At 41.2% G+C, this 11470-nt stretch overlaps 3 protein-coding genes across 3 annotated transcripts; 1 reads left to right on the top strand and 2 right to left on the bottom strand.

Moving 5' to 3' along the window:
• LOC117144445 (metallothionein-2) lies at window positions 1-382 on the bottom strand. The gene is made up of 2 exons (XM_033309599.1): window positions 258-382; window positions 1-196 (listed from the first exon to the last, which is right to left on the bottom strand). Exons 1-2 carry the CDS (start codon window positions 280-282, stop codon window positions 90-92), a joined length of 132 nt encoding a protein of 43 aa, XP_033165490.1. The 5' UTR covers window positions 283-382; the 3' UTR covers window positions 1-89.
• Window positions 383-1567: 1185 nt separating this feature from the next.
• LOC117143830 (putative odorant receptor 92a) lies at window positions 1568-2957 on the top strand. Its single transcript, XM_033308675.1, has 3 exons — window positions 1568-2382; window positions 2480-2678; window positions 2745-2957. Exons 1-3 carry the CDS (start codon window positions 1568-1570, stop codon window positions 2955-2957), a joined length of 1227 nt encoding a protein of 408 aa, XP_033164566.1.
• A 435-nt stretch (window positions 2958-3392) lies between these two features.
• On the bottom strand, window positions 3393-8453 carry LOC117145250 (sialin). Its single transcript, XM_033310831.1, has 6 exons — window positions 8314-8453; window positions 5999-6080; window positions 5142-5445; window positions 4519-5059; window positions 3980-4256; window positions 3393-3907 (listed from the first exon to the last, which is right to left on the bottom strand). Exons 2-6 carry the CDS (start codon window positions 6055-6057, stop codon window positions 3580-3582), a joined length of 1509 nt encoding a protein of 502 aa, XP_033166722.1. The 5' UTR covers window positions 6058-6080; window positions 8314-8453; the 3' UTR covers window positions 3393-3579.
• Between the last annotated feature and the right edge of the window lie 3017 nt (window positions 8454-11470).

Genomic DNA, 11470 nt, shown 5'->3' with positions numbered 1-11470 from the left:
ATCTTTATAAACTTTATTTATTGCGGCCAACTCGTTGGGAGTTAAGCCCCAGTTTAGAAGTTATACAGTTAGTTATACAGTTGGCCCGCTTATTTGTTGCTGCAGCACTGGTCCTTGGGCCCATTCTTGCAAACGCACTGGCAATCCTTGTTGCAGGCGCAGTTGTCCCCGCACTTTTGGGCCGAGCACTGGCAATCTGTCGAGGAATCGAGAACGATTGTCAATTATACAGCTTGCTGCTGTGTTGTAGCACTTACTTGTTCCACAACCCTTGCAAACCATCTTGTAGGTATCTATTTCTCGACTTTCACTTGGCTGCGGCGAACTGAAATTCACTTGATTGCTTGTTGCTTGGCTATTCAACTGATGACCCAGTCCGGCAACTCCCCCACTTTTATACCCACTTCGATTGCCTCGAACTCGAACTCGAACGAGTGCAAAATTGCACAAATCCAAAACAAATTTGTTTGTTTGACCCAACTTATCACGTCGTGTGCAAGCCTGGGGGCGAGTGGTTCGCAATTTATCAGACGATAGGCCAGGCAATTCTTTTTGCGCACGCGATTGCTCGCCAACTCGGTGCACACGACCTCCTCATCAGCTTATCAGCTGCCCACGTTGCGTATACGTTGCGTATACGTTGCGTATACATTGCGTATACGCCGCGTATCGTGACTCAGGCAACAGCCCAGAAGCACACAATAAAAAGCATGAAAAGAGCAGACAGCTAACCAGGGGGTTTTTCACAATAAATAAAAGAGTTTCCTATAGTAAAACAAATTTAAATGCTCATATTGGCTGCAAAAACGCTTTACGACTAAACTCTTTTCAAAAAAACCAGCGTAAATGCCATAAAAATATCGCAGGTGGAAAGCTAACTAAAAATTAATTGTGGAAAAAACGCGCTGCAAATTAGGCTAAAACGATAAGTATAAACGATGAGGGAGCTGCAAAAACAGTTCGTTGCACGGAAAACCAAACACACGGAACAACTTTATATATATTTATGACTTGTGGAAAAAAATTTTTTTTCGAAAACAAATACAAAAAAATATGCATGATTTTGTTGTTCTTTTTTTGCTGCGTGTAAAAACAGAAGAACGACATGGATAAGTATTTAGCTCTAAAAGTCAAGTATAGTTGCGTAGAAAGGGACTGATGGATTGATATCCTGATCCTTGGCTGTTATGTCAACACAAGATACATATTGACATCATATAAATATATATTAACCAATCAGCCAGTACCAATCATTTGGAGTATGATTTCTTAGTCTCAGAAAACCGCCTATAAAATACAGTTCCTTACCACAAATGCCACGAATATCCTCTCAACCCCAAAGTGTCATGTAATTTTTCTACGTGTAGTCCTGGAAACATTCCTGTAGCTAAGTGCAGAGAACTCAATATTTTACCAAGTCAATATTGGCAGGTGTTCTGTTACCCCAAATTCAATTAAGTAATTATGAGGTCAGCGAAGGGTGTCTCATGCGAATTTAATGGGACACTTTTGGTGGTAGCTATATAAACCTAAAACTTATTCTGTCAGCCAATCAAACAGCTGAATCATGCTGTTCCGCAAACGTAAGCCAAAAAGTGACGATGAAGTCATTACTTTCGACGAACTTACCCGGTTTCCGATGACTTTCTACAAGACCATCGGCGAGGATCTGTACTCCGACAGGGATCCCAATGTGATAAGGCGTTACCTGCTACGGTTTTATCTGGTACTCGGTTTCCTCAACTTCAATGCCTATGTAGTGGGCGAAATCGCGTACTTTATAGTCCATATAATGTCGACGACTACTCTTTTGGAGGCCACTGCAGTGGCACCTTGCATTGGCTTCAGCTTCATGGCCGACTTTAAGCAGTTTGGGTTGACAGTGAATCGAAAGCGATTGGTCAGACTGCTGGACGATCTCAAGGAGATATTTCCCCTAGATGTAGAGGCGCAGCGGAAGTATAACGTATCGTTCTACAGAAAACACATGAACAGGGTCATGAACCTATTCACCATCCTCTGCATGACCTACACCTCGTCCTTTAGCTTTTATCCAGCCATCAAGTCGACCATTAAGTATTACCTTATGGGATCGGAGATCTTTGAGCGCAACTACGGATTCCACATTTTGTTTCCTTACGACGCGGAAACGGATCTAACGGTCTACTGGTTCTCCTACTGGGGATTGGCTCATTGTGCCTATGTGGCCGGAGTTTCCTACGTCTGCGTGGATCTCCTGCTGATCGCGACCATAACCCAGCTAACCATGCACTTCAACTTCATAGCGAATGATTTGGAGGCCTACGAAGGAGGCGATCATACGGATGAAGAAAATATTACATACCTCCACAACTTGGTTGTCTATCATGCCAGGGCGCTGGAGTAAGTTTCACGGTTATATAATCTATATCTCTCAATTCGTGCATATTAACGATAGGAACTAAACTACTACATATTTTTCTTATCATAAATGTTTCAGCCTTAGCGAGGAGGTCAACAACATATTTAGTTTCTTGATCCTGTGGAACTTTATTGCCGCCTCGCTGGTGATTTGCTTCGCAGGCTTTCAGATTACAGCCTCCAATGTGGAGGACATTGTATTGTACTTCATATTTTTCTCAGCTTCGCTGGTTCAAGTCTTTGTGGTCTGTTACTACGGCGATGAAATGATCTCTTCAGTGAGTTCAATTTTTATTAATATGTCTTGTTTTTGCTCTAGTATTAACAAGAAACGTACATTTCAGAGCTCTCGAATTGGCCATTCCGCATTTAATCAGAACTGGTTGCCGTGCAGCACCGAATACAAACGCATCCTGCAATTTATTATTGCGCGCAGTCAGAAGCCCGCCTCTATAAGACCGCCCACCTTTCCACCCATATCTTTTAATACCTTTATGAAGGTAATCAGCATGTCGTATCAGTTTTTTGCACTGCTCCGCACCACGTATTATGGTTAAGGGAAGATTAGATACATACATAGGTACTTCGGAATATTGATAGCAGTCTATCGAATACAAAAAATACACATTTGCAAAATAAGATATTGAATTAGTTTGCAAAAAACAAATACATAAGTACATATAATGTTATATAACTAGATAACAACTTGTGATCTTTAGAGTAAAGAGTATTCTAGCCTTCAAAAAACCACAACAAATCGAGTGAATTAATGGGAAAAAATAAAAAAATCATAACTTTTATAAAGCAAGTCTTAAATTGTCAACAAAAAGATCTGATCTGTTAAGACTTAACAGATGTTATTGAAGGAAAAACTTATTAATTTATACATGCTTTTAGGCCGTGTCGTTAAGTCCCCATTAAAATAACATTAACATTCCCGCTACAGAATACTTTGCATACTTTGCGGATCAGTCATAAAAAACGACTTGTAATACTTGTAATAAAATGCCTTGTTTATTCGCAAAAACACTCGCGGCGAGTGTCGTGAAAGACTAAATGGATTAACATACATAAATATAGACACAATGGTGCGCATATCGCTAGCATCACAAAAACGTAACAACGACAAATACTAGGGCACAAAATTCATGATGTGATGAAGCCACCGAACTAAATGACTTAGTCCTTCAATTCGGCGCCACTGTTAACAAACCCGGCAGTTTGGGTCAACTGCAGTTGGGCCTTCTCCTCCGCCTCCTGGGCCTTCTGCTCGGGCGTCTTGGCCCATTCCTGCAAATCGCCGGAGCAGTAGAACCAGTAGATGACGCAGCCGACGAGGTAAATGCCCGCCGAAATGAAGAAGATAATGCGCCATTCGTCACTAGTCTGGTTGGTGACCACGTAGCCCGTCAGCAGCGGACTCACGATGCCCGGAATGGTGGCGAATGTGTTGCCAATGCCCATCAGAACACTGGCGTGCTGGGGCGCAATGTCGAGGTGATTAACGCTATAAATTAAGTACGGGAATGAGTACAACATCTCCAAGGGATCTCCCCCTTCTGGGAAAATGAACACTCACGCAAATCCAGACCAGGCGAAGGCACCCAAGCCCACGGCAATGGTCAGACTCACCACCGACCACGTGGGATCCAGTAAATAGGCCGTCAGCATCATGAACACCGTCTGGGCCAGGAAGGCTCCGCAGTTGAAGTTCCGCCTCACCTGGGTGGTCGTCCAAATGCCCTTCACCTGCAGCCAATCAGCCAAATAGCCGGACACGGCCAGCAGGATGCCCATGGCCAGGTATGGCACAGCCGAAAGAATGCCGGTTTTGCCAAGGTCAAAGTTGAGCGTGTCTGAAATGCCAAGGAAATAGAAAATAAGTACACTTCAAAGTAAAGTTTAGGTCAGCTATACCCATGTGTTTTATACCTAAGTTCTCTTTTTAAAGTTTATACTTTTAAAATCAATAATTTGGAAATTTTAATAAACTAGCTGACTAATAATAATAGTCAATGGCCCATTTTAAATATAAGTAAGTATAGGTAAATGTTCGAAAGCAAATATATGGATTAAGTTAGAATCTACGCTAATTTGATAAGTAGCCAAATAACTCACCCCTGAGGAAGCTGGGCAGCTGGGTGAGCAGGGTGTAGAAGCCCCAGTTCTCCGAGAAGTGCGAGGCCATGATGGCATAAAATGGCATCGACGTGAAGATGGCCCTCCAGGGGTGCTTGATGTGCTTAGATCCCACATACCCAATGGTCTTCTGGATGTAGTCGCACTCTTCCTTCGAACAGAAGCGATCCTGCTCGGGTCCAGCTTTGACGAAGACGAGCCAAGTGATGTACCAGATCACGCCGATGGTGCCGAATACGTAGAACACGCTCTCCCAGCCGTATTTCGTTGCAAGAAATCCGGAGCATGGCATAGCCACCACCGTTCCCGCATAGTTGCCCGCAAATGCTATCGAAGCCATTCGGGATCGTTCCAACGGCGGAGACCAGCGAGCCCAAACCGCATGGATTCCGGGGAAGGTGACGCCCTCGAAGAAGCCCTCGATGATGCGAACGGCCAGGAACATTTCCAAGCTGTGCGAGGCAGCCATCGGAGTGAGCAGCGTCAGAATGGCAGTGCTTCCAATTCCAGTACCAAATACCTATAGTTTAAATAGATTTTAAGAATATAGAAATATATCTACAATATAATTATTCATAATTTAAATGCTATCTTAAACTCACAATGTTGCCACCGATTTTGGTACCGATGTAGCCTCCGAGGAACTGGGTCAGGATGTAGCCGTAGAAGAAGGAGCTCAGGATCAAGCCCTTCTGCTTGGAGTCCCAGGGAAAGTCCTGCTGGTAGGACACATTTCCATCGGCATCGAAGACGGTGCGATTCTCCGTCATGGCCACAATGGCCACCGAAAGATTCACTCGCAGTGAGTAGACATTGAAGAATCCGAAGAAAGCCAGTAGCACCACAATATAGCGCTGTTTACGCCAAAATCGCCAGGTGAGTGGTTCACTCTCCGTGATTTCATTGCTGGTTAAAAGATATATAAGCAAATTGGTATTGTTACCATGGTTCTTCGATTATTAATTATCAAAAGGTGGTCATACAAATGAGAAGCCGGCTGGGTTACTTTCCCTTTCGGTCCGCAATCACTTGCTGCAGGCGGTTTCGCTTAACTTTGTTGTTTTATGTCTAGACCCGAAAACCCGTTTTCAAGCTGTGGTTATTCAACCAAAATCGCTCCAGGGCCTCCCAAACTCTATTTATTATACAAACAGTTGTGTTTGCAAGTTTATGCAAATAAGGAACATTATTTATGTTTAGAAAAACTTATCGAAAACTAACAAAAAAATATTCCTTGGTATTTATTTATTATCTGTTTCTCATATTACCCAAATTCTTCAAGTTCGAATATAATAAAGAAATCACGTGTACTGACTCTATTCAAAAATTGAATATATCATTCTTGTACATTGTATTTTAAAACTGGTTATTTCATAGATCGTCTGGTATTTCTTCGGCTCTTAAGCTATGCGGAACCACTTAGGTGTTCCACCTACTTGACCTTGCAGAAACTACTCACTTGTTGTGGTGCACCTGATCCAGGTGCTTGCCGTTCTTCGGAGACTCCAGGTCGGTCATTGTGCCAGCCGATCAACGTGAGCCTGAAATACGTTTAATTTGTTTATACAATGCGGCAATTGTGGGGCCCGGCAACTCGTGTGCGTGCTGGCGATTCATTAAACTCGAATTGAAGCTGATTGGCCCAACACAAGTGCAGTCCAACAGATAATGAACTCCCCACCCCACCACACAAAAGCGTGTTATAATTCCCCGATTTGTTAGATCTCGAATGGCACCCAACTATACGAGTATGTGAATATCTATATATTTAGAGCCGGGCATCTGTTGCGTGCCGACTGCCGTAATTGTCATTGACACTGAGCGAGGAGCAAACATTTTGCTAAGCAATTTGTGGGCCACTAATGCGGAAACATAATACGCCAAAGATGCCAGTTCTGAGATGAGAATAGAAATCTGAGCTGGGCATCCGCCGCGGGAACGCATCTTAACTCAATTATCCATTTAGTCGATTAAGCAAATGGTTCGCCAATTGTGGCACGCGAAATCCCGCACAGAACCTCACTCTCACTCTGGATGCCATAATCTAATAATTGTGGCGTAAGTGAGCCACGTCTGGCCGACTTGATTCGCCTTGATTTGCAAATTACAGGAATTTTCGGCACTATTCAACACGCGCTGCTTTTGAATGTCATTTCAAATTGAAGCAATTGCACACGCACGTGTTGAAAGCCGGCTCTCTGCGCTCAGTGAAAGTACTTGGTTATACACTGAAAAAAATGCTCTACTCTGATACTCTACACTGATGAAAATTATCTACTCTTTTTTATGTAAGGTATAGGAACAATTGGTTTATAGGTTACAACAAAACTATGGAAACAAACCATTATAGCAAAATATAAGTTACTGTTATGAACTGATATTTCCTTAGAAGCAGTATAAAATACATTTTTTAAGTGTACAAGCTTTTGTAGATACTGAAAAATCGTCTTACAGGCAGCTTATCATTATAAGTTTATGACAACTACCGTGCAATTGTCTGCCATAAACCAATGGAAAGTGCTTCCCAAAAAGTTTTCCATGCTATCAAATATTTCCACAAGTCACATAATAAAACTGTTTGCTGGTCGGTCTTAAAAACCTAATTGATATTTAATAGGGTTATTTCTGATGGCTAAACTTCAAACTTTGTTTATGCTTCTAGATTAGTGCTCATAAAATGATATATATAGCCAGGTCTTTGTCTTTTATTGCCGCATGGTTATCTTAAGCGACTTTTTTTATTTGGACGCAGAATAACAAGAAATTCCGCTGAGATTTTGGCTTTATAGAGTGCTATTTTGGATACCATAAATTCCCGCCTCAGCTGATAGGTTCGCCTGGGGCAGACCTTTTCGACAACCTCATAAGAAACCTATTCCATCTGATAAGTAGCAGCTTGGCAAGAAAATATTTACCTTGTTTCTAAAAAAAAAAGTTAACCAAAAAGAATCATGGAAGAACATGGCACTGACTGACCTGACTGCACTCATTTATTAATTCTATTTTGAATAACACTATGCAAAATTGGCGAAATATTCATAAGCTGTTAAAGCAAATTGCTAGTAAGTTTTAAAAAAACTGAATTTAACCGAAAAACTGTAAAATAACTTCGGAAAGCTGAAGCTTTTATACAATTGATGTACTTAAAAATTAAAATAAAAACTCATGCATGATCAAAACCAACTAGAGTAATATCTTCTCAATTACCTTCCAAAAATTATTATGGAAACTATATATGTTAAGCCGATTTATATTACTACCTACAATAGAAAGAAGAATTTCTGGAATGTTTATTAGTCAGCGTTAATTCTCAAATACTAAATGCCGTAGAAACTGACGGACGGAAAGACGAATACATCTGTGTACATAAATCAACTGGGCTGTTATTACTGATCAAGAATATATATACTTTGTATGGTCACAAATGTATCCTTTACTGCAAGCTTCTGATTGAAACCAAAATGCTTTTAGCAAGGGTATACAAATATATACCACACATTTCTAACTAAGAAAAGGTTCAAACCAATGATTTATTTTATCAACTTTGCCTCAAAAACACTTGTTATTTAGAAGAAACCGTCTTGCAAACAACTGCCGCTGAAAGCAAAAATGCGACAAAATGCCTAAAATTAAAACTTAATCGAAAGCTTTTGACTAAACCAGTTGGTTCAATAAACACCAGCACAAAAACACTTGGTAAGAAGTAAAGACACTGCACAAACTGCTGCACAAACTTTTTGCGATATAAAAACGAAAGTTAAGCTCAAAACGCACCAATGAAAGTTAAAAGTTAGAACTGGAATCCGAACTGCTTGCTCTGGTCTCGGTCGATCCGTTCGGCGGACAGCACTGCTTGCAGGTGGGCGGGCAGGTGTGAAGTCGCCGATGGCTGGCAGCGGACTGAAACATCCAGCCGCTTTCGATTTATCAGCTCAACTCGCCACCGGCAGCGGTTCGGCATCGGCAGCTCGATCCAATCAGCTGCGTTTTCGGGAGCGGGAGCTGGGATCGGGATTTCCATACCGCTCACACCGCTCCTCATATCGTGCATCTCCCGTTGCCCAAGCCAACTTCAATTGAGGCACTGGCACTGCCAGGTAATAAAGAGCTAAGTCCGGAGCGCTAAATCGAGAGAAAGAGGCAGGAACCTTGACGTGATTAGACCGCCAGCACGCTGATAGTGATCGGCATAAAGCTTATCGTTTGATTGCCCGCAATATGTGACGCTTGTAAAGATAAATTCTTTGGGCGTTTTCGGCGACCAGAGAGCAGCTTTCGTTTTGCTGCTTAATTGAATATGCCAGATTTGCCAAATTTACCAGATTCGGTAGCAACCACAAAGGGAAAATGAACTATATATAGGATAAACAGAAGTCTACATGAGCGTACATAAAGTCAGACATCTATATAATTAGATTATTACCATTTAAGCTATAGTATCTATAGCTTACAGGGTAGTTTTGGAATGTATCTTTAAAACATAATATATTGGATATTATTTATAGACATATGTAAAATATATAGTGTGTCCTTTTTATGATTAGGCGGTTTTTAATCGGTAACAAATATGTATATAAAAGAAGAATTTATTTATGTGAAAAATGCTAATTACAAAAAGTTACACAGAATAAAACATTTCTATAGTTTATTAGTTTTACCCCATTAAATAAGTCATACAATTCAAACGCAGTTTTTCTAAAAATACTTTTTATCCTCCTAATTGGTCAATCATGTCTAAAAAGGTTATTTTTATAAAAAACTGTTTTCGTAATTTAATTAACACATTTAATTGAACTCATTAGCTGTTTTTGTCGCTGTCAGTAAATTAGCAAACATAATGGACTGTATTGGCCTGCATTCCACAGTGTCAATTGTCAACTGTCACAAGGTGTGAAAGGATTTAAGTGAACTTGGATATTGATCAAAAACTATTTATTGAGTACCATAATTGACATGTAGTCTTCATTAATTTTAATTTGCCCACAGTTCTTTGCAAATAACCACAATGCAGTAAACAAGTCGGTGCCAAAAACAAATTAGCAAGCAGCTCACCGCAGAAATTTACAGTTAGGGATCAAGCACGACAATTCTGTGGCGGGGCGTATCACCTAATGTCATCTATTTCATTGGCAAGTGCGAATTGTTTTGTGAATTGCCGGCAAACAAACAAGCTGCATAAATATCCAGTTCAAAGTGGTTTATTATATTATTTGTATAGGTTTTTATTGGAACTGCAGGGTGCTGCGAAAAGTTAACAGCGGCAAGCAGTGCGATTAACAGCCCAAGCAGGTGGACTTTTATGGGCTCTGCTATGCTTATGAAGTATACATAACGTACACTACCCGTTGGCTCAAAATAATTGCCGTTATTTGTTTGCCATATTTTTGGCACAAAGCAAAATGCACAGTATGGAGAAATTATATAACGCATTGGAACAAAAACATTGTATATAACGAAAAAATCTTCTGTTGGAAAAATATTATTTGTATATCATAACCCTACTTGAAGAGTTGTGGGACTAAGAAAATAAATAACAATAATAAGTCATTTCTTAAAAAATAATATATTTAGCAATGTGTAATCGTAAAACTAGAATTTATTGTTACATCTGTTTCTCAGTGCACCAATCGACGTATTGAAAAAATGTGGCGAATTGCAGTTAAGCCTTCTGCTGCGCTTCTGTTCTGTTTTTTCGGGCACGGACATATCATAAACAATTGGCGCAGTCACACGTGCTGCAGAACAAATAAACAAAGTGTGGCAGCTCAATTTACATGCAGCGAGCGGCAGCAGCACGTGACAAAAACAGTGCAACATTGTGGCACCGAAAATTGGCAAAACAAAACAAAGTGGCAAACGCATCTATAACAGCAACATGTGGACATGTTGAATTAAAAACGGAAAGAAAATAACCAAACTTGATTGCTCGAATGACAACTGCTGTTGCCCGTCGGCACCGAAATGCCCCAAGCATACGCTATGTGTGTACTGCAATTAATTGATTTTTGGGGTCCCCTTTGCCAAAAATACCATATGTGGGTTAAACGAGCGCCCACAGCGATCATTTCACACCTCAATGCGAATTGAAGCCGTGTCGTGTGCGCACGCTTTAAATCTTGGGGGTTTGTCAGCAACCAAAAAATAAAAAAATAAAGGGGGCACACCCCGTTCTCAAATCAAGGTAAGCCGAAACGGTAACAAATTGGATTTTCAGCTAAAGAAATCTCTATTAAATGCCACCGTTTGCCGCGGATTTGCGCTCATTTTTACCTGCCCCCTCGGACCAGGTGTCGAATTTGCTGCTCGGCGAGCGCTTTGCATTCGGTGACTCCATTGTTTGCCCCTTTGTGTGCTCGCTGCTCTGCCAAATTGCATTTTAATTGTGCGCTCAAAGCAAACGCAGCTAAGTGCAAACAATTTCAGCTGAATGCGCGACAAACAAAACCAGAAAATTGCTAGCCATGCTTTAAGCGTGCTTTTCTGCTCGCCATTCACCATTTGCCATTCGCATTTCCCACTGCGAATTTGCTACACCTTCAAGCAGCCGAAAAATGGATGAAAAGCGCGGCAATAAGGTTCCGATGCAAATTTGTCTTTTGACTTTGACTACGTGAGCCTTTAATGGTTTTTTCTGCGAGTAACTTTAGTAGAAAACTCGAAACTTTTCAACTTCCTGGTCCGTCCCCTTTGATTTCGAGTTGACAAAAGTTCGCAGCGAGTTGAGCGCATATTACAAAGGTCCTGTTCTCGGACACAGAAGGTGGGTCGTGTGGGTGGTGTGGGTGGCTGGCCCAGGACTCTCAGGATCCGGGCGTCTTGTGCCATTGCGCTTTTTACCTACTTGAAATGCAGCAGCTGCTGTAGCAGCCAGCAAACTAAAAGCACAAGTCCTAAACCTCTTCGATTCCCAGTCGCCGGCAGTTGGACATTT

This window comes from Drosophila mauritiana, chromosome 3R, assembly GCF_004382145.1.
Source record: "Drosophila mauritiana strain mau12 chromosome 3R, ASM438214v1, whole genome shotgun sequence".
Lineage (NCBI taxonomy): Eukaryota > Metazoa > Arthropoda > Insecta > Diptera > Drosophilidae > Drosophila > Drosophila mauritiana.
The sequence above is the reverse complement of the archived record's forward strand: the minus strand, read 5'-3'. Positions and strand labels throughout refer to the sequence as shown.